The 21499-nt window shown below is 39.8% G+C and overlaps 2 protein-coding genes across 2 annotated transcripts in view; one reads left to right on the top strand and one right to left on the bottom strand.

Annotated features, from left to right (window-relative positions):
- Positions 1-672: 672 nt before the first annotated feature.
- On the bottom strand, positions 673-5929 carry TM2D2 (TM2 domain containing 2). The gene is made up of 4 exons (XM_044225337.1): positions 5611-5929; positions 4724-4811; positions 2556-2671; positions 673-1397 (listed from the first exon to the last, which is right to left on the bottom strand). Exons 1-4 carry the CDS (start codon positions 5835-5837, stop codon positions 1184-1186), a joined length of 645 nt encoding a protein of 214 aa, XP_044081272.1. The 5' UTR covers positions 5838-5929; the 3' UTR covers positions 673-1183.
- Positions 5930-6251: 322 nt separating this feature from the next.
- ADAM9 (ADAM metallopeptidase domain 9) overlaps positions 6252-21499 on the top strand; it is a 151811-nt gene continuing 136563 nt past the window's right edge. The window contains exons 1-3 of the mRNA XM_044225334.1: positions 6252-6561; positions 16597-16694; positions 20179-20237. Coding sequence (XP_044081269.1) covers positions 6465-6561; positions 16597-16694; positions 20179-20237 — 254 coding nt within the window. The 5' untranslated portion in view covers positions 6252-6464. The remainder of the gene's footprint in view (positions 6562-16596; positions 16695-20178; positions 20238-21499) is intronic.

Genomic DNA, 21499 nt, shown 5'->3' with positions numbered 1-21499 from the left:
GACCTGTCTGTAAAGTCCTCCTTTTACTTCATATTTAAGAGTTCTTTTCAACTTAAATTGCAAAGGATGGGAACTAGGTTTCTCAGAACTTACAATTTAGAACAATTCCTTTTATTGCCAGTGATTTGGGAATGCAAAAGCTTGGCTGTCTCTTCTTCCAAACAATTGAGTCCAGTAGCCCACAGTGAAAACTTCTGGTACCATGCTTATTTTGACAGAATGTGTTCTTTTTGCCCCCATAAATCACGTCTTAACGCCACCCAATTCTTGGTAATTCTGTCCTTTAAGTAAGAATATTGTTTTTTTTTCTTTTTGCCCTAAAGGTATGACACTTTTCACCTTACCTAACATAATTGTGAAGAATAATTTTATATTAGTTGTAGAAGATATTTTTTTTAACCAGCCTACAACATAGGCTCTCTGAACTTGTATATAACTAATTTTTAGATAGGATAGTCAAGAGGAGAGCTTACCCCAGACATACCTGATTATTGTTGGGCTTTCAAAATATAAATGAAATGAAATTATTGTACTGCATATACCGCCTCTGGAGCATAATAATGATGTAACAATAGGATTTATTAGTAGAGTGGTTCATTTCAAATGCCTGGCTTTTAGCAAAACATACAGAATTTTGAGTCTCACTCTACTTACTGAAAATACCAAACAGCATTCCAGGTTGGCAAAATTTATTCCACAACTTAATTTCAGAAAGTCAGAATTTCAGTGAGTATTAAAATCCTTGGCCATTTTACTTCTGCTGAAGATCTTCATTGGTTCGGCTTCACATCTCCTCTGCATGAAGATTCAGGGTCACAAAAGGCACCTCAAAATATTCACTTTGCCCATCTTGTTGGGTCCACTTGCTCCAATGTACTGAAGATACAGCAATGTATAGAAATACAGTATGGGAAACCCCTGCAACTTATAAGATAGTCACTATCCTTTATATTTTATATGTGAGGAAAGGTACACACTTGATTCCCAAACACTGTTTGTTTGTCATTTCTAGTCTGCAAGATAAAATTTGGGTTGAAAACCCAGAGTCCAAAGAAACCTTCCTAACGAAACCCATTCCCTCTGAAGAAGGAAAGTAATGGTCAGGTCTGTTATCAAGGAAGTTTTGAGCCTGTAGAGATGAATTCAGAAGACATGCCTCTCTGGGCCACGACCACAGCTCTTTTTAGTAGACAGTGCACCAATTGCTGCCATCACTTGGCATCAGCCCTCCAGTAATAAGCAAAATAAGGTCAACAAACCACCAAATCCCAAGTCCTCCAAGTGTCAATAGCTTCCCCACTGCTGTGCCAGTGTGTCCCAGACAGAAACGGTCCACTCCGAAACATCCCAGGAAGAACGAGTAGAGTAGAGTGGTTATGAAGTAGTGTCCTGTGTATCTAGACAGAACAAATGAAGAGGAAGATGTTTACCACGTGAAAATTAAAACACTTAAGGACTAATGAATTTAATATAAGTGAAAAGATGATGTAGCAGTCCCTCTGTGGCCTCTCATCCTCCCCAAAAAGAAAATCTCCAGTTGGCCTAGGCTCTCAGAAGAGTACTACCTAGGGGCATAAAGGAACAAATACTGACTGGACTGGGCAAGAGCTAATCAAGCACATGTGTTCTCTAGGCATCCTGGGAGGAGTAGAGTCTGGGCCTGCAGCCCTCCCTGACTCCAGCACCTTTCCTGAGGCTGCACTTCTGAATGCAGTTCTCTATGGAAATGTCATGGTCTTTCCTCAGATGAGCACTGATCTCTGTATACCCTTCTATTGTTTTGTGGCAACTAAAAACAGTAAGACTTGGGTCTTACGTACTGTGATGACACTCAATTACAATTGCTCTAATATTGTCATCAAACACCACAGACTCCATTAGCAACTGATATAAATACATGCTGTACCTTCCAGCAAGATTTACAGAAATTACCCTAATTCTTTAAGATAAACTTATTTTTCAGGAGAGAGATCCACACTTGTCATAATAAAACCTTTATTTCTCTGGGACGCCTGGGTGGCTCAGTTGGTTAAGCATCTGCCTTCAGCTCTGGTCTTGATCCCAGGGTCCTGGGATAAATAAACCTTGACATTTGGCTCCCTGCTTAGCAGGGAGTCCGCTTCTCCCTCTACCTGTGCTTTCTCTGTGATAAATAAATAAAATCTTTAAAGAAATAAAGAAAGCAAGAATAAAACCTTCATTCCTCAAACATTAAGGCTATTTTTATAGGATTTATGTCTACCATAGGAATTTTGGAGCTAGATCATCTGGTCTAGCTCCTTTATTTTGTAGGTGAGGGACAAAGTCTCCGGTCTACTACCGACACTTAGCTTGTTGATGAAAGAGACACTTAGAACTTATGGCCTCTGGTCTCATAAGTCCAGTGTCCTCTCTGTTTGTAACCACATCACTCCCGCCCATGGATTATGTGCAGTAGTAATCATGTTGCCCCTTTAACACTTAAGATAAAAGAAAAAAGTCATATCGTGAGATGACAAGGAAAACAGCTCTACCTCTATCCAAGTACCAACTACCCCATTCAAAGTAACACTTACTTTATACAAGGTTTATTCTCCCGCAGGAAGGTCCTAGGACTGGCACACTCAATCCCATCGAGGGCCCGGCACTGGACAGAAGTGTGTTCCACATCACTGTAGGCCTGCCCACCAAACTGTGGCATAAAAACCAAACCAAAACAAAACAATCCAAACTTACCAAAGAAGTTACACAAAGCAGATCTTTATATTCATTAATAAGGGTGACTCAGGACAATAATTGTACTAATAAAGTTGGGGTAAGGCTGTGTTCAAGAGCAAGGAATTTAGTGATTCAAGTGATTTTAAATTATTCCACCCTAACTGTATGTTGTTTTAAATAAACTCTTTTTTTCCTTGTAACTAGCTTCTTTAATATGGTGAAAAAATTTAAAATCAGTTTCATTAAACACCACTTAGAATAGATGGACACAATATTTTAATTATCCTGTATTTACAGAAAGAGCACATAGTTGAGCATTTGGGAATGGGTATTTAAAAAATCAATGTGTATTAGAAGTTTGTTCTATATATATTATAAATGAACATAATTAGGAAAAGACCTCAGAATATCATGACTCAGAACTTTTTTTTTTTTAAAGATTTTATTTATTTATTTGACAGAGAGAGGTCACAAGTAGGCAGAGAGGCAGACAGAGAGGAGGAAGCAGGCTCCCCGCTGAGCAGAGAGCCCGATGCGGGGCTCGATCCCAGGACCCTGGGATCACGAGCCGAACTGAAGGCAGAGGCTTTAACCCACTGAACCACCCAGGCGCCCCAGAACTTTTTTTTGAATGTGGGATTATCAGATATCTGTAGTATGTTTTTGTGTGTTTAAATTTCAGCAAAAAATTTCAGAACAGGACCTCTGACCATTTATGTAATTGAATTCTAGCAGAGAAAGCACAGCTGTACATTCTCCACTGGCACCTTATTAAGTTGTTCACTACTATTTTCACTGGTGCATTCCTTAAAGGGAAGGGAGCTGGAAATCATACTTCCCCTGGGATTTAGGTGCCTGAGTACTGGTCCTCTAGGACTTCTGGGGAAAGTGGCAGCTTGAGTGGCCTAACAGGAACAGTTCAGTTTTTAATTATAATAGGTAAAAGCAGGGGCACCTGGGTGGCTCATTTGGTTGAGCATCTGATTCTTGATTTCCGCTCAGGTCATGATCTTAGGGTCATGGGATTGAGCTCTGCATCCAGGCTCTGTGCTCAACGCAAGTTGGCTTGAGATTCTCTCCCTCTGTCCCTCTTTTCCCTCTTTGCTCTTTCTCTCAAATGAATAAATAAATCTTAAAAAAAAATAAAATGGACAAAAGTGATCTCTATACAATGCTACTCAAACCTTCAAAACCTTCATTGATAATTATCCACACATCAAGATCTCATTTTATTGAAAATGTTTCTTTACACATGACTGCATTAAGAGTTGCCTTTTGGTATTATTACTTTCAGGTTTATTTCTCTGTCTCTGATTTAGTACAAACCATGTTTTCCCATAAGTCTCTTATACCAGATTGAATCTTGACTTGCATTATGCAGCATGATGGGGAGGTACATGAATTTCACTGGTTTTGGGGAGACTAACTAGGATGTTATTAATGGAACTGAATGGCTTTCTTCCATCCCAAGAGGCCGTTGTTACCTAAGGCTTCTCCTTGAATACTACAACCTTCTACAAAGGCAGATACTGATAGGCCCCATCTATTTCTTAAGGACATGGTGGAAAATGCTTGCCTTATGAAAAGAAAGATCATTGGCAAAAGGAGCTTTGCCCGAAATGCATGTGTAACAAAGATGCAGCTTAGTCCATTATTGGTTTTAGAAAGTGCATAAGCAAAGAAAAAAAAGGTGCATAAGCCTTTCTTTTGTTCTTTTAGTAAAGTGCATACTTGAAGGATAATGAGGAGGTGACATAATAGCTTTAAATCAGTCAATATCAGCCCAAAGAAGCAAAGACAGTTTGGTCTGTGCACCTGGGTAGTTTTGGCACAGACACTCCTTCCTGAGGAAATGAAATGGCTTGATCAGTCACTGATGCTGGCCAGGCTGGAAATTTCCAGGAAGTCATTCTAATGAAGTCTATAGGAAGGTAACTTCATACCCCTGATACTTTGTTGTAACAGCATTTGGCCGGTACTATTTCTCTATGGAAGAGTTTGCTTATAGAACAAAATGAAAACCCACCTTGAGACAACCATAACCGAGTTCCTGGGATGCAGTTGCATTTCCAACATGATCCACTGGGTCGTCACATTCTATAAATTCATCAGGGCTGTAAATCACCAGTAAGATCATGACTGTCATTCTCATATGGTTTTTGCAAATGGCTGTTTAAGTGTATATAATCAAAACAGGCAAGAGGCACTTCAAGTTTTCTAGGGTTTAATTCTGACTGATCCCCAAGGCAAGAGATGCTGTCAGACTGAAGAACAGCAGGTCAAATAGACAGCCATCCAAATGATCTTTTTACTGGGGAAGGGGAGCGTTTCTGTTCCTATTTCTACGTGGATTCTACTACTCCCATGGCTTTCTCCCTTTCCTAGGCAAGGAGCCACAAGGCAATGGGAACAAAATCGAAGCCAAAGGATTCCTAGTTCTCTTTGCATTTCCCAAACGCCTTTTCTCACGGACTAAAAAGAGATGTTAAAAATGACTCGGTTCTGCGACGGTTAGGATATTGCTTTTCTAAAAGAAAGTGCCTCGTGGCAAGGACAGGTCATTTCCTCTATTTGTGCCTCATAGTGAACACCTACAATGGATTCTCCTTCGTTAAAGGGAGCAGGACAGAGAAGGCACAACCTCGTACCCTTCTTCCGGAGACTATATGATGTCACTCCTCCCTAGTTCTCTTTCGGGATCCCAAAGGATCTGCCACCGACACACAAGGTTTCCCCCTGCATGGGTGAGAGGAGTGAGAAACCTGGATGAAATTAACCTCCCGCATGCTGACTGTCAGGTCCTCAGGAGGAGAGGGTCTGGGGAAAAAAAAGCAGCCTCCCTTCCCCCACCCCAACACCCATATATCCTTGGCCCCATCTCCATCTCTGCCTCGAGACGTCTGGGTAGCTTACAGGTAAGAGCAAAGGATGACTGGAGACTGGGGGTCGCCATATTCCCAGCTCGGAGCGCCGGCAGAGCCCTCTGGGTGGGCGGCGCCAGCGGATGTGAGCTCGGGTTCGGCCGTAGCGTTGTGAGAGTGGCTCCGAGAGACACAGTGCAGCAGAAGTAGGTTCCCCAGAAGCAAAGCCGCCTGGCCGCACAGAAGTAAGTAACTCACCGGGCAACCACCCAGCACCATCTTCCCGGGCCCAGTGGCGGAGACCCGAACTCAAACACAAAGCTGAGCCTACACATTCGACCCAAGCAAGCCCTGCCGGGTTAGGCCTTTCCGCGGAGCCGGACTCCTCGCCACAAAATAGCCAATGGGCGCGCGGTTCGACGCTCCGCCCAACGCCCGCAAGCCAATCAGAAAAGGCTGCGCAGGGGGCGGGGCTGCCCTTCATTTCTGCTCCTCAATTCCGCCTCTGGATCTCGCGCTCCGCCTTCTTTTCCTTCTTGTACTTCCTCCAATCAGGTTCTTCTACGCCCAAAGTAGGCAGGCCTAGGAGCAGAGAGGGCGGAGGCGTGTCAGGCAGTAGGCGGGGCAGCGAGTGTGAAGGGGCGGGGCGGACTAGTGAGGGTTTTAGCGGCCGGGACAGAAATCCTTTCTCCCGCCGGCGACTGGATTTTTCTCTACGTCAGCGTAGGGAGCGCGATGTCGGGAGCGAGCTCGGACAAGAGCCGAGTTGCGTCAGTGCCGAGCGCGTGTTCGTCCCGGGAGCGCGCATCCCGGCCAGCTCTGGGGCCCCGGCCGGGCTGGGAAATGATGGAGCAGGCGGAGGCAGAGGCGACCCAGTGTTGAGTGGAACCTGCGGAATCTGCCGCGATGGGATCGGGCGCAGGCTCGCCCTTTCGGGTTCTCCGGCTCCAGTGGCTGCTGCTGTTTGACTTGGTGGGCCCAGTTCTCGGTGGGGCTCGGCCAGGTGGGTGTCCGCCCCGCAGGGACCTCTGAGATTTGTTTCCTAGGGTTGGGACGCTCGGAGTTACCCCGTGGTGCCTGGGAGCGGAGGGGCCTGGCTGGGGACTGGACCTGGGGTCGGGAGGCGGAGCCGCTCCAGCTGTGTGTGGAGAGTGCTCGGACCCGAGGCTCGGGGTCTGGCGCCCCAAACCTTCTTGGCAGTGTTCTGGCTGGTCCCTTTTCCTCCGTCTCCGGCTTGGCAGAGCCTTCTGCGGTGCGCCCCACCCCCATCTCGCTCATAACTGGGTCCCCCAGACTCTCTTGGGACTTCTCTGGGACCGACTCTGCCCTCAGGGAGTCGGCTGAAAAACCTTGGAGTCTGAGTGCACGCCGAGGGTGTGTTCTTGTTTAAACTGCTTTGAGAAATGGAGCTTGGTTTTGCTTGTGAGTTCATGTCACTTGGAAAGAGACCGGGAGATGGAAGTTTGGCTCCAGGTTATCGTAATTTGAAATTTTGACTTTCATTTTAAGAGCGGAGTTTCTAGTATGTCCACCGAACTCGATTTAGTGATGGAATAAAGGGGGGTTGCTCATTTGTCTTGGGCCATTTTGTTGTTATAGTAAATAGTATTTATTTTTGAAAGCGAAGTGCAATGTTTCTATAGCCAAGCAGTCTTTTATCTGCATTTTTACTGGGTTCGTAATGTCTTAAATCCGTAAAAATAATCCCTGCTCTGCTTAAGCACCGGTAAGAATTAAATCGTTCATGTGAGATTGCTTTTGAATTGTGAAACTTCCCTTGAATATGTAAGGTATTTATCCTGGAGATGCCGAAACGTAGTGGTAACAAATTGCTAACACTCTAGCTTCTTTCTGGAAACGGCTTCGTTTGTTCTGGCTCTTGCTGAAATTATTGTTTGCATGGTTCTTATTTTCTTTATTAGCCCTTGAGAGTGTGATGGAGAATGAGAGTTTTTACTGAAGGTTGCCTTGAGAGTTGCTCAAAGGTGATGATGGAAGATTTCACTGTAGGATTGCTGACCTTCAAGAATTACATTTTTTTTTTTTTTTTTTGGCAATTAAGTGAATTTGCCTCTTTGGAATTCTGAAGCTCTAAATACTGAAACTTCATTGAACGGGAAGACACCATTTCTTTTCTGGTTAACACTGTTTTTGCTGTGCTTTTCATAGATGGTTAACATTTACCAGTCTGTAAGATGAAGTATAGTATATACATTTGGAGTTTTAGTAATCCATGATTGTTTGTGTTTGCAAATATTAATAAGACTATATTTTTAATGTTAATGTATGTATTATTGGATACTTGCATATAGATGAATGGAAGATCTTTATGCTTTCTAAAAATTTTTAAGATTTTATTTATTTGAGAGAGAGCATGAGGGAGCATGGGGAGTGGGCAGAGAGAGAGGGAGGAGCAGACTCCATGCAGAGCGGTGAGTCCGACTCAAGGCTGGATCCCAGGGCACCTGAGCAGAAGTCAGATGCTTAACAGATTGAGCCACCCACACGCACCTAGAATAGCCTTATGGGTCTTAACCATGGCTTTAACCGTTTATGGCCAATCCTTCATTTAAGCGTGGTCATGCTTTCAAAATTTAGTCAACATTTATGGAGTTCCTGTAAGACACCATGCTTAATGCTTATGGAGGGGCAAAGGGTGACTAAATGGGCTAAAGTCTTTATGGGAGATGTATAAAACCTTGGGGGAGGTTTATAGTATAAGTGGTATTTGATCTCATCTGCATCAGGGAATGTTCAAGTCAAAGGATATGAATGTGTTCTAAGGAGAAGAAAGAGTTTTTGTGAGAGTATAGAAGGATAAAAAAAAAAGAACATGACTTGTTAGGGAATGAAGAGAATGTCTGCAGGTGATCTACAGGAAAGGGAGGCAAGGAAGAAACTGAGGTAGATTGGTACCCATTGGTACAGCCTTCTATTCCGTGATAAGACGTTTGGACTTTACCCTGTAGGAAGTTCTTTGGGCAAGAAGGTTTTTCACATTTCATACGACATAACTAGATTTGCGATTAAGGTAACTGGCAAAGCCGGGGAAGACAGAACACAGGAGGGAGAAACTGGAGGCTGGGAGAGACCAGCTGAGAGGCTTTTGTAATAGTTAGCAATGAGTCAACTCCTATTTCTCCAGGGGAATGTTCCTCCAAAATCAGCTGACTAAATTTTTGCAATACAGGATGTTTAAAACATGCACTGAAACATTTTCTGTTAATGAAGAGGAATTTGAGGACTCAGTAACACCCACACATTAGTTACAGTAGAAGTTGAATAGGTTTTAGTAGGATCTTTACTACCATTTATAATGTTGTGTCAGTGAGGAAATGCAATATAAATTCCAAAGGGCTGACACTTACAGTAAACTTAAAAAAACCCCAAAACTGAGGCTGACAAAGGTAATTTTCTATCATTGTGAAAAAATAACAAGGGGAATTGGGTATGAAACTTTTAAGGTAGTAATTATGATGCAGACCTAGATTTTTTTTTTTAAAGGCTAGATTCTAAAGACATTGAGTTTTAAAGCTTACTTATGGTGAATCACTATAAAACAAACTACATGGTAAGAGCTTAAGTCCATACTAATTTTGTCTTGGGTGCCAGCAAATTACTTGAATTTGTATCTTTGTGTTTCTGCTGTAAAGGAGAATGCAGTCTTTTAAATTTCAAGGTAGTTTTGCTTTTAACTTTAAAGTAAAAAAGAAAACATTTATAGCTAATATATATACAAAACAAGTTCTAGGTTCAAGGCAATTTTCAAAAAAAATTTAAATTTTATGTCACCAAAGTTGACTTTATATTTGTTTTTTGTTAAAAATCCTAGTTTTGGGGGTGCCTGGGTGGCTCAGTGGATTAAGCAGCTGCCTTCGGCTCAGGCCGTGATCTCAGGGTCCTGGGATCGAGTCCTGCATCGGGCTCTCTGCTCGGCAGGGAGCCTGCTTCCCTCTCTCTCTCTGCCTACCTCTCTACCTGCTTGTGGTCTCTCTCTGTCAAATAAATAAATAAAATCTTTAAAAAAAAATCCTAGTTTTGGGGCACCTGAGTGGCTCAGTGGGTTAAACCTTCTGCCTTTGGCTCAGGTCATGATCCCAGGGCCCTGGGATTGATGGCTCTGCAATTGGGCTCTCTGCTCAGCAGGGAGACTGCTTCCTTCTCTCTCTCTCTCTCTGACTGCCTCTCTGCCTGCTTGTGATCTCTGTCAAATAAATAAATAAATAAAATCTTGGGCACCTGGATGGCTCAGTGGGTTAAACCACTGCCTTCGGCTCAGGTCATGATCTCAGGGTCCTGGGATCGAGTCCTGCATTGGACTCTCTGCTCAGCAGGGAGCCTGCTTCCCTCTCTCTTTCTCTCTCTCTGCCTGCCTCTCTATCTACTTGTGATCTCTGTCAAATAAATAAATAAAATCTTTAAAAATAAATAAATAAATAAAAAAAATCTTTAAAGAAAAAAAAGAGATCCTGGTTTATTGTAGAATTTCCCTTTAGGTGCAAGATCTGAGTAACTGAAAGCTTTTTCTTGAAATATGCACAACCTCAGATATATGACATAGATAATAGCCTCCTGATACTTTTTCCCTTTGATATGTAGTATATCTCAGAGTCTTGGAGTTATGCTGTCCTTTGAGTCAGTGCTATAGTACTGCCTCCTAAGTAGATCTTGGTATCACTTTGAACTGTACAATCTTTTTTGTATATTGGGAGATTATTCTAGTTTATTTCTCATTTTGTGATATTGTTATTTTAGTTAAATCATTTTTCCTTAAGTGATCATATGTGAGATACTCCTTGAATCAGATCTTTTAAGAATAAATTAGGAAACCTGAGAAGTTCACCTAATGTGGTCAGTTTTTAACTATGCAGTTGTTTCTGTGTTTGTGTTTATCTTAACATAAGAATTAGAGTATTTTAGTTTATAAGAAGGAAACATGATGCCACCGCCAGACATTTGTTATGCTGTAGGACAGTATATGGGAAATGCCTTTTTCCCATTGACATATTTTTCTTTTAATGAGATTTTTCATGGTTTAACTGATTTTAGGAGGTTCCCCCCCTTCCTTTTATAGTATTCCTTAGAACCCTTATGTAAGTAGACCCCTGGAGAGCCTGCTCCATTGGCTTCACTGATAAATTAAAATTCTTTGTGAATAGAAGCTCTGATCCTAGCTACCTGAGAGGGGTGGCTAAGCATTCTATAGCAGAGCCATACAATGAAATAGAACATTGACGTTAAAATGACAAATGTGTGGACCACGTGGATTTCTGGAGAATTGGCATTAAAAAGATACTCGTCATAAAAATAAAGCTTAATTCTGGTTGTACATGACAATTAACAAGTAGGAGATCTGTTATGAATGACTCTATAAAGATAAGAAGGCATTTACTCAACATGTAGTCATCAAATACTTACTGTACCAGAGCAGGAAACACATGATCCATAAATTATATTGTCCTTATAAGGTATCATTCTTTGTCTCAAGAAACTGAAATTCCTTGCTAGAGGAGCTTTAAATCTTCTAAGTGGTTGGTGGTTTTCCCATAGGGGCACTTAAAGACAAACAACAGCAAAAGCTCTGTTTCTTTTTAAATGTGAAGACGGGTAAATGGTTAAAAAAAAAAACTCACTCAAAAAATATAAGAAGGTAGGACATAGCAATTGAAATTATAATTATTTTTGAGTATAATTATTAGTATATGATATTTATTTGAGGCTGACCTTGTGAATGGAATGGAAATATGTGGCTCAAAGTAACAGGGTTTTCTGGATTTAATTATAATAATTTCTCTTTTAAAATGATTCAGGCAACAAAATTATTTTATTCATGCTCTATATGGAACTCCGGTTTATCTTCTATATAGAGTGAAAGTATTTAAAGGTGGCTATTTGTTTACATAATAGGCAGGAAGGAAATGAGAAAAGCCCATGACTGAGAATTCACATTTGTTTGCTTTGCAATTAAGTAGAATTCTTTTAACTTGTTTCCCTCTACTACAGTTACTATTCTGAAACATATACTTAGACTTTCTTCAAAACACAGTTCATAAAAAGATCTAAGGAGTTAGAGGAATAAAGAAGTGCAACTAACACCCTTCTCTTTCTTTCACTAAGTTGAAGACTCTTTAAGTTTCATGTTTCAGCTCTTATTTTTATCTCCAGCCCATGTTTCCTAGTAATCTGATTTTTGACAGTGTACTTATTATATCAAATTCCAAAGTAACAAATCTGTATCCTCTGCTAGTTGATTGTATTAAGATTTTTATTTTCATTGTTAACTATATGCTTATAGTGTTTTTCAGCGGGGGGCAGTTTTGTCCCCAGAAGGCATCTGGGGGATATTTTTAGTTGTCACACTGATAGTTCTTCTGGCATCTAGTGGATAGAGGCCACAAATGCTACTAAACATCCTACGTTGCACAAGGCAGCCCCCCACAGCAAAGAATTTTCTGGCCCCAAATGTCAGCAGTGCTGAGGCTGAAGCTTTGTACAAATAATGTGTATGCACTTCCTTTATAGTAACATGGGAAACATGTAATTTTGGTTCCCATGAGAAGGTTTCTACTATTTGGGATTAAAAAAAAAAAAAAGGGAATTCGGGAAAAAATATGTACATTTGTTATGATGTTCTTGGAACTCCTTATGGCACTCAGAAAGATCCTTGGATTTTAAAACCAAGAAGTCAGTATTGGAATAACAGTTTGACATAGAGAAGTTATTTTTGGGTGCTATAATTTTGAGAGTCTTATTAAAAATAAAGGATTGACTATGTTGTTGTTTTTTTCCCAACAAGAATTATGCTTTAAAGTGAGAAGGGCAGAAAGAGTTTTGTATCTTATTTTCCTATACTGGATTGCTGTTCTTTGCTAACAGCCTCACAGAAAGATCCATAGTTTTATACCTGATATTATAAAGTTATTTAACCTGTTTCAGATTGAAAGCTCTTTAAATATCTGCCTGCCCAATTGTAGTTCTGAGACATTTCTTTTTCTCTGTGATTTCTTCTGAGTTGAATGAGATGGAAAAAAAAAAAAAAAAAAAAAAAAAAAAACAACCAAAAACTTGAGTCGCATATTGTTTAGCTTCTAGTGTTAACAGTTCCCTGAACCTGTTACGATATATGTCAAAGCCTGTAAAGATTTACCTAAAAAACTTTCTAGTTTGAAATAACGCTAGAGTCATAGGAAGTTGCAAATAAATGTACACAGTGATTTACTTTTTGTCACACAGAGTGTCTAATTTATTACCTGCCAACTATTTGCACCACTGAGACAGAACAGGAACTTGCAGAAAAACCCTGGCCCCCTCAGAGCACCAATGGCAATAACCCATTTCTCTAGTCCAGCTTGCAGGTGGCTGTGTGTGATCAGGAAGCCAGAAGCCACAATCTGGAAACAAGCAACAGGACCCAATTTACAACAGGTGTGCTCCTACAAAGACCAGACCAGTCAGAGCCAAATGGACCCAGCTCTGACTTTTTGCTGACTTTTCTCCCCAATATAATGTTATATATTATGCCCAGAAGTGGAAACTTAACATGCAAATGAAACACAGCATGTGTGAAGCATGGTTGATCAACTGGGGCCCAGTTTCCTGTATTTCCCCACTGCTAAACATGCTTAGATGTCACTCCTTTCCTACCTCAGCTGCTTTAAAAACTTTCCCTGGCCATTGTTTACGGAGCTAGCCCAAGGACACTTTGCTTTGTGCTATCTGCCTTTTGCTCCGGCAGAAGCCCCTGATAAAAGTCTTGCTTGAACATTCCTGCTTGGCATCTTATCAGTTTTCATTGCCCAGAGTGCCGGGAGTCTGGTTCTGTAACATCACCACATTTCTAGTAGTATCATGATCTAGAGTGAAATTAAGGTAATATTGAAACTTGTATTTTTAGCAATTTGAAAACAACAGAGGTCATTGAAACATTTCTTCTGGGTGGGGCAGTAGTCCTGTACCTCAGTTGATGTCGGATTAAAGATATTTTATCTAGTGATCTGAAGCCTTCATTTGTGAAGGCCTTGGGGATTTCTTTTGCCATGGTTCCCCATTAACAATTCCAAATATCTGAATGATATTTTATTATAGTATGTCATAAGTATGCCTTGGATTAGCTTATGGCCACTTTTGTGAGTATTGGAGTCCATCTCTGGTGTTCTCATGTAATGACTTGAAGCCATCTTAGATAGCATAATATGCCATAGTATAAAGATATAAGGGGTTTGAAGTTGGGTAAAGAGTTTGAAAACTGTTAGTATGAAATGTATTGTATTAGATAGGATACAATTTGTTTTCCTTTTGTATCTTTTTTAAAATCCCAAGCTAGACAAGATTATAGACTTTTTTTTTTTTTAAAAGATTTTGTTTATTTGACAGAGACAGGGAAAGAGGGAACACAAACAGGGGGAGTGGGAGAGGGAGCAGCAGGCTTCCGGCTGAGCAGGAGCCCAATATGGGACTCCATCCCAGGACCCTGAGATCAAGACCTAAGCCGAAGGCAGCCGCCGCTCAATGACTGAGCCACTTAGGAGCCCCAGAATAGACATTTTTATATACAGTGATATCTTGGAGAAAATTAGCTGTAAATGCTTCATTTTAATCTGTATTTGAGAAATCTGAGAGGTGTAAAACTTAATATGTGAATGAGCACCCAGTTTGGATCCAAAGGAAGAGAATGGGAGTAGGAGACCAGGTAAGAAGGACCGGGTCTTGTAGGTGTGAGGTTAGTAAGGCTGAGGAAGGAACTTTGGGAGATGCTAGATAATCAGCACTTTAAATGGATTGTGCCTTTTTGTCGAACAAATACTCTTTTTTTCCCCCCCTTATAATTTTGAAAGTAGTACAGGGATTATGCATTACTCATTGTAAAAACAAATTCAAACCATACAGACATGGAGGGATGCAGGAAATAAGTCCCATGTCCTTCTCTCAATGTTCCATATCTCTGTGTGTCTGTATATATCTAAATCACATTCATGAGGAGGCTTAAGACTAGCATACACAAACAGAAAGACTGAGGGAAGAACAGACACATTTTTTTCTCAGTGGATCCAGTGCATTGTGACAACTCTTTCAAACAAGTTTCATACATTTACTTATGATATTTACATGTTTACATATGATATTTTATAGTCTCATATGTGCAATATGATATAATGTTTCATAAATGCTATACTGCAGAGTTGATTAAAATGAAGTTTTTTCCCTCATCCCACTCCCTATAGGTAGCTACTTTAAAATATAATGTATTTTATAGAAAATTTTAAACACACATAACAGCAGAGAGAATAATGAACTCACATGTACCCATTACTCAACTACAATATAATTTTATATGTATCTCTTCCCTCAAACACACTCTATTTTGATACAAATCCTAGACATCATATAATTTTGTCTGTGTAAGACATAAGGACTTTAAAAAGAAACCTTATCCACAATATGGTTATTACACATAAAAAAAATTAACAGTAATTTTTCAGGATCATCAAGATTTCCCTGATTGTTTCAGAATTTGTTTTTTTTCCATTGATTTGTTGAATTAGGATCCAAAGAGGTCCATACATTTATAAGGCTCTTTAACTTATGGAAGTCCTTTCTTCTCTCCACCCTCTCTTGGGCACTTATTTGTGAGGGAAATTCCACTTAATTAAATTATTGTAATATACAGACATATAGAGAGATGGAATTTTCATTCATGGTCCTTAAGTGGTGACCATCTACTTCATCAAGTTCATTGAAAAAAAAATTGACATGCCATCAGCAAAGATCCTGGAAGAAGATAATTGTGTTGGGTGTATTGAGAGACCTTGTATCAGACTCCAACAAGGGGTGTCTTACTAAGGGATTTCCTTGGGCAATTTTGATTATACTCCATTTTTGCTCTGGTGATGACTTTGGAACCCAAGTTCCACTTAGCTATGATTCCACTGTGCAGTAAACTGAGCAGGATTGGATATGGGAGTAAGTCTGCATGATTGTTTTGAGTTCTTCACTGTTAATAAATTTTTTTAAAAGATTTTATGTATTTATTTGACAGAGAGAAATCACAAGTAAATGGAGAGGCAGGCAGAGAGAGAGAGAGAGGGAAGCAGGCTCCCTGCTGAGCAGAGAGCCCGATGCGGGACTCGATCCCAGGACCCTGAGATCATGACCTGAGCCGAAGGCAGCGGCTTAACCCACTGAGCCACCCAGGCGCCCCACTGTTAATAAATTTTATCAGAAGTGAGTTTTTGTTTTTAGGACACATTAATGGCAGTAATGTAATATTGAGATAATTGCTACGTTGTTAAGTGTGTATTTATTAAAGTTAACCGTTCAGTCATTGAAAGTAATTTTTCTAATTGTCCTTGTTTGTTTCACAAGTATTCCAATACCATATCAGGGTGATATGATATGATTATGATATGGGATGAAGGGAGAGACTTCATTTTAATCAACTGTGCAGTGTAGCATTTATGAAACATTGTATCATATTGCACATATATGAGACTATAAAATGTCATATGTAAACGTAAATATCATAAGTAAATGTACCAAACTTGTTTGAAGGAGTTGTCACAATGCACTCGATCCACTGAGAGAAAAATGTGTATGTTCTTCCTGCAGTCTTTCTGTTTGTGTATGCTAGTCATTCATTTTGGGTGAGGGTGAAAAATGGGAGATGAGTAAATGGTGCTAGGCTCCAGATGCCTTCCCTCCACTTCCTCTCCAAAGCACTTTTTTTTTCCTAGTGTGTATACCTTCATATTTATTTTAAGGAAAAGGGTGAATAAGATTTATAGCAAAACATTGTTTGAAAATGATCGCTGTGTATGCACCGTGAGGACTTACATCCCTTTAAATGAAAATATTTTTCCCCACATACTTATCAAGTATATTGCTATTTTTTGTGTGAAATACACATGCACACCATATATATGAATGTCACATGATTTTCCTGTGATTTAAACATTCAGCCTTTGATTTCCATTACATTTTGGTACCATTTAGTTTTTCACATTTACTTGTTATGTAATATTTATTATTCCTTTTTCTCTAGGCTTTCAACAAACCTCACATCTCTCTTCTTATGAAATTATAACTCCTTGGAGATTAACTAGAGAACGAAGAGAAGCCCCTAGGCCCTATTCAAAACAGGCAAGTTATCTCTTGAGAAGTATGTATGTATTTAAATTTTACTTTTTTTTTTTTTTTTTTTTGAGATAGTGTGTTACTTTCAGCAGGGGTTGGTTCACTGAGAAATTGAGAAATGTTGGCCAGTGAACAGTACACTACCATACATATGGCACTGATATCCATTGGCCATTATTCTAGTAAAAGTAATATATTGATCCTTAGTAGCTTTTTTTTTTTTTTTTGAAAGACAAATGGTCAACTTGAAACATAACAGAATGAAATAGTTAAATAAAATTCTATGACCAGGGTAGGATGTGGATTATATAGTTTTCTAGCTCTTTTCTCACTGGTCTTGGTTACAGTGGCCTTTTCATAATAATAAGAATTAATCTCTCTCTTAGCTTATGATAGGTAGAATACATCATACTATATCTTCACAGACTCTGGAGAATAGTAGTATGTTACATGTATATATTTCATTATATGGGAATGTTCACTCAGGAGTGAGTAGAAGAAACATTACTGTGTTGTTAACGGGGTAACCAGTACACAAATTATTATTATTATTATTTTTTAAAGATTTTATTTATTTATTTGACAGACAGAGATCACAAGTAGGCAGAGAGGCAGGCAGAGAGAAAGAGGAGGAAGCAGTCTCCCTGCCCAGCAGAGAGCCAGATGCGGGGCTTGATCCCAGGACTCTGGGATCATGACCTGAGGCGAAGGCAGAGGCTTTAACCCACAGAGCCACCCAGGCGCCCCCACAAAAATTATTTTTTATACTGTTTTCTCCAACTGTAAAGTTCAGAAATCCTAAGTTTGGAATTCAGTTGATTTTGCAAACTCTTCAACTTTAGAAAAGTATAATCTAACTTTATTATAATTTAAAAGTAACAGATGATGCAGGATAGAGTTTAGCTTATTATGTCTGAATCTCTGGTATATTCATAAGTAGAAGGGAGTGCATACATTGTTCAGGGACTGGGCCTTGTAGAAAGAACACTGGAGTTTAGAGGCAGGAGCGTTTAGCTCTTGCCCGCCCTCTGGGTACTACCTCTAGTTGCATACGTCATTCACCTCTAGTTCTTCTCTATTAAGTAAGGAATAAATGGCCCTACAATTTATAATTCTTCCTTCCTTTTGTTTTGAACTGGATGTTCTACCATTTGATTATGTTTTGTCTTAGGATGGAATTAGTATGTACTTGCTTCATTATTTTTCTCCTTTTCTTCACTTTTTAGCACAGGGACTATGCTTTCAACTTTATTGTGTTTCTGATTTCTACATCAGTACTGCACACATAGGTACTTGTGATCATAACAAATGTCATTCATATGCCCTGATAAATATTTGAACAAGTAAAAGCATGGTTTGGGCATTGGAGATACGCCAGTGAACAAAACAGACACAATTCATGTTCTTACGGAGTTTCCATTCCATCAGGATGGGGGTAGGAGGATACAGTAAACAAAGAAATAATATAAATGAATAATGTAGATTATTTAAGGTGATAATATGTGCTCTTGAGAAAATTATACCAGGAAGGTGGATAGTGAGTGCTGGAAGTGAGGGTTTGGGTGGGGTAAGAGGGTTTGTGTTTTTTTAGTAGGGCAGCCTAGGAAAGCCTTACTGAGAAGTTGACCCTTGAGTAAAGACCGGAAGCAGGGGAATGGGCAATCTGGACAGATATTTGGGCAAACAGTACAGTATCACGAAACAACTCTCAGACTCTTCAGAATTTCTGTGACAATAGGACAGCCAAGAGCAGACACGATAGAACAGCACATGCCAAAACTGCGAAAGTGGAAGGAGCTTGGAATTTTTGTTGTTGTTTCTAACTTTCTTTTGTTTAATTTTTAGTTTTGATTCTTTTCTTATTGGAGTGTAATTAATATACAATGTTATATTAGTGTCAGATGTACAGTTTAATGACTTAGTAATTCTATACATGACTCAGCAGTGCTCACCTTAAGTGAAGTCACCATCTGTCACCAAAGTTATTACCATCCTACTGACTATATTCTCTATGCTGTACTTTTCATCTCTGTTGTCTTATTTATTTTGTCACTGAAAGTCTGTACCTAGGAGCTTGGTATTTTTGATGCCTAAGTTGAGATTGAGGTAGGTCACAGGTAGCTCACGTTGTGAAAATAGAGTGCCAGGAGCTGTAACTTGGTCTAGGCCCTAGAAGTGGGCTCTTGATGAGTTCCAGAAGAGGGGATCATGCTATTTCTTGGCAAAACGTTAACTTAGAGCCCAGAAACAATAAGGAAAATAAGAGGTCACTTCTGATAATATTATTTGTTGAGTCCCTCTATGACTTTTCTTTTTGGTCAAAGAGTTAATGGAAAGTGAAATCTCATGGTTCTAGGGATCACAGTAAGCACTTCTGGTGGATGAACTGGTGAGCTGCTGGGGAGGTTGTTTGAGATAAAGAAGAGGGGCCTATGAACTTGAGCTTGTGTAAGTGCAGGTTACCTTATCTCAGTTCATTGGCTCAGATGCTGTCATTTGTAAGACACACAGTTTTTTTTTTTTCCCAATTTATTTATTTTCAGAAAAACAGTATTCATTATTTTTTCACCACACCCAGTGCTCCATGCAAGCTGTGCCCTCTATAATACAGACCACCTGGTACCCCAACCTCCCACCCCCCCGCCACTTCAAACCCTTCAGATTGTTTTTCAGAGTCCATAGTCTCTCATGGTTCACCTCCCCTTCCAATTTACACACTGTTGTTTAATAGACCACTAATTATGGGGCGCCTGGGTGGCTTAGTGGGTTAAAGCCTCTGCCTTCGGCTCAGGTCATGATCCCAGTGTCCTGGGATCGAGCCCTGCATCAGGCTCTCTGGAGAGCCTGCTTCCTCCTCTCTGTCTGCCTGCCTCTCTGCCTACTTGTGATCTCTGTCTGTCAAATAAATAAATAAAATCTTAAAAAAAAATAGACCTCTAATTACAAAAGAAACAGAGGCCTGCCAGTTCGACTGCTGCGCCTTTGTATGATGCATCCTGATTTCAGAGATGTTCATTTGAGGGGAAAAAAAGTGGGTTTTAGAAGTGGTGAAATGTGGTAAGCTATGTGAAGCCATAAAATCATGAGTATGAATTTCAACTTTTGGGTGACCAGAAATAAAGATAATCCCTTGAAACTAAGAAATGCATTTCACTTAAACAAAAGGGAAGTACTTTACATTGTAGTTAATACATGACCACACTTAATAGAAATAATTTGTGAAGTTACAACTGAATTATAAATGAATTTAAGGAAAGTTTAGATGGACATGCAAGTGATTTCCCACAGTGGGTTATTAAAGGAAGGTAGGCATGATCAGAGTATCTTTTTATTATTTAAGAGCAGTTATAAGGTTCTGTAAAACAATTTCAGTCAGTGCCAGATTATTTTAACTCAGGATGGAATTTCTAGTCTTATAAATACCTGTTGTTGAAAAGTGATTTATAAGATGGTGTTTTATTGTTTTTTCTTTTTCCCCCTGTGCTTTTAGGTGTCTTATATCATCCAAGCTGAAGGAAAAGAGCACATTATTCACTTGGAAAGAAACAAGTAAGAAATTTAATTTACTTTGGCTTTTTGGTTAAAAAAAATAGTATGTTTTTAAAGAGTGTATTTTATTTTATGTATTTTTTTAAAAAATATTTTATTTATTTATTTGAGAGAGAGAGAGTAGGAGAGAGCATGAGAAGGGAGAAGGTCAGAGGGAGAAGCAGACTCCCCATGGAGCTGGGAGCCTGATGCAGTACTTGATCCTGGGACTTCAGAATCATGGCCTGAGCTGGAGGCAGTCGCTTAACCAGCTGAGCCACCCAGGCACCCAAAGATAGTGTATCTTAAATAGTATATTTAAATAGTCTATTTAGTTAGATATTCTTCAGTAGATTGATAAAAAGGTGAGAATAACAGGAGTAGCAGTGTGGAAAAAGCCATACTATTTTTGGTTTCCGTTGACGTTAGAGCAAGGGAAAATAAATTAAAGCCAAAGAAAGTTGTATTTCAGGAGAAAACTTTTTAGTTGTGATTGGCCTAAGTAACAACTAAGCAGGGTTAAAGAAGTCTTTAATAGCTATATCAGTCTGCTTGTGCTGCCATAACAAAATAACGCAGACTTTAAAAAAAAAAAAAGGAAGTTTATTTTTCTCACAGTTCTGGAAACCAGAAGTCCAAGATCAAGGGGCCAGCTGGGCTGGTGTCTGGAGAGGGCTCTCGCCTTGAGTTGCAGATGGCCATCTTCTCATGCTGCACTTACATGGCCTCCTTGTTACAGGGGGGTGGGGGTTAGGGGAAGGAGCAAGCTCTGTGGTGTCTCTTGTAATAGGGACACCAATTCTGTCAGTTCAGGACCTTACTCTTATGACCTTATTTAACCATAATTACTTCCTTAGTAGCTCCATTTCCAAATATAGCCACACTGGCTGTGAGGCTTCAACATATGAATTTTTCTGCAGGGGTTGAGCATGGGGAGAGGGAATGGTCACAGATACTTAGGATGCAAGAGTAGTCTCTCACCACTCCCTTTTAATCCCTTCTCCACATTTTGGCCTGTTTTCACCTGATTCCATTTTGGTAATCTGTTTTCTTTGACCTACCTCTTGAAATGCCAAGTTTTTAACCATGCTGAGTCACCTACTTCCCTGTGGTCTGTCTCTCCCTTTTCCTTTTTTCTTTCTTTCTTTTTAAAAAAGATTTATTTATCTCTTTGAGAGATAGAGAGAGAGAGAGAGAGAGAGAGCACACAAGTGTGAAGGTCAGAGGGAGAAGGAGAGAGAATCTCAAGGAGGCTCCCCACTGAGCATGCACCCTGATGTGGG

Source organism: Neovison vison, chromosome 11 (genome assembly GCF_020171115.1).
Source record: "Neovison vison isolate M4711 chromosome 11, ASM_NN_V1, whole genome shotgun sequence".
NCBI classification, from domain to species: Eukaryota; Metazoa; Chordata; class Mammalia; order Carnivora; family Mustelidae; genus Neogale; species Neogale vison.
Note: the sequence above shows the minus strand (reverse complement) of the source record. Positions and strands in the feature narration are given on the sequence as shown.

Excerpts from the sequence above, each read along its gene's own strand:
- TM2D2 (XM_044225337.1), bottom strand. The coding sequence starts at position 5,837 with ATGGTGCTGGGTGGTTGCCCGGTGAGTTACTTACTTCTGTGCGGCCAG. Across the intron at positions 4,812-5,610 it reads GTCATCCTTTGCTCTTACCT|CCCTGATGAATTTATAGAAT; the intron begins GTAAGCTACCCA and ends GGTGATTTACAG. Across the intron at positions 1,398-2,555 it reads GAGAATAAACCTTGTATAAA|ATACACAGGACACTACTTCA; the intron begins GTAAGTGTTACT and ends TGTTCTGTCTAG.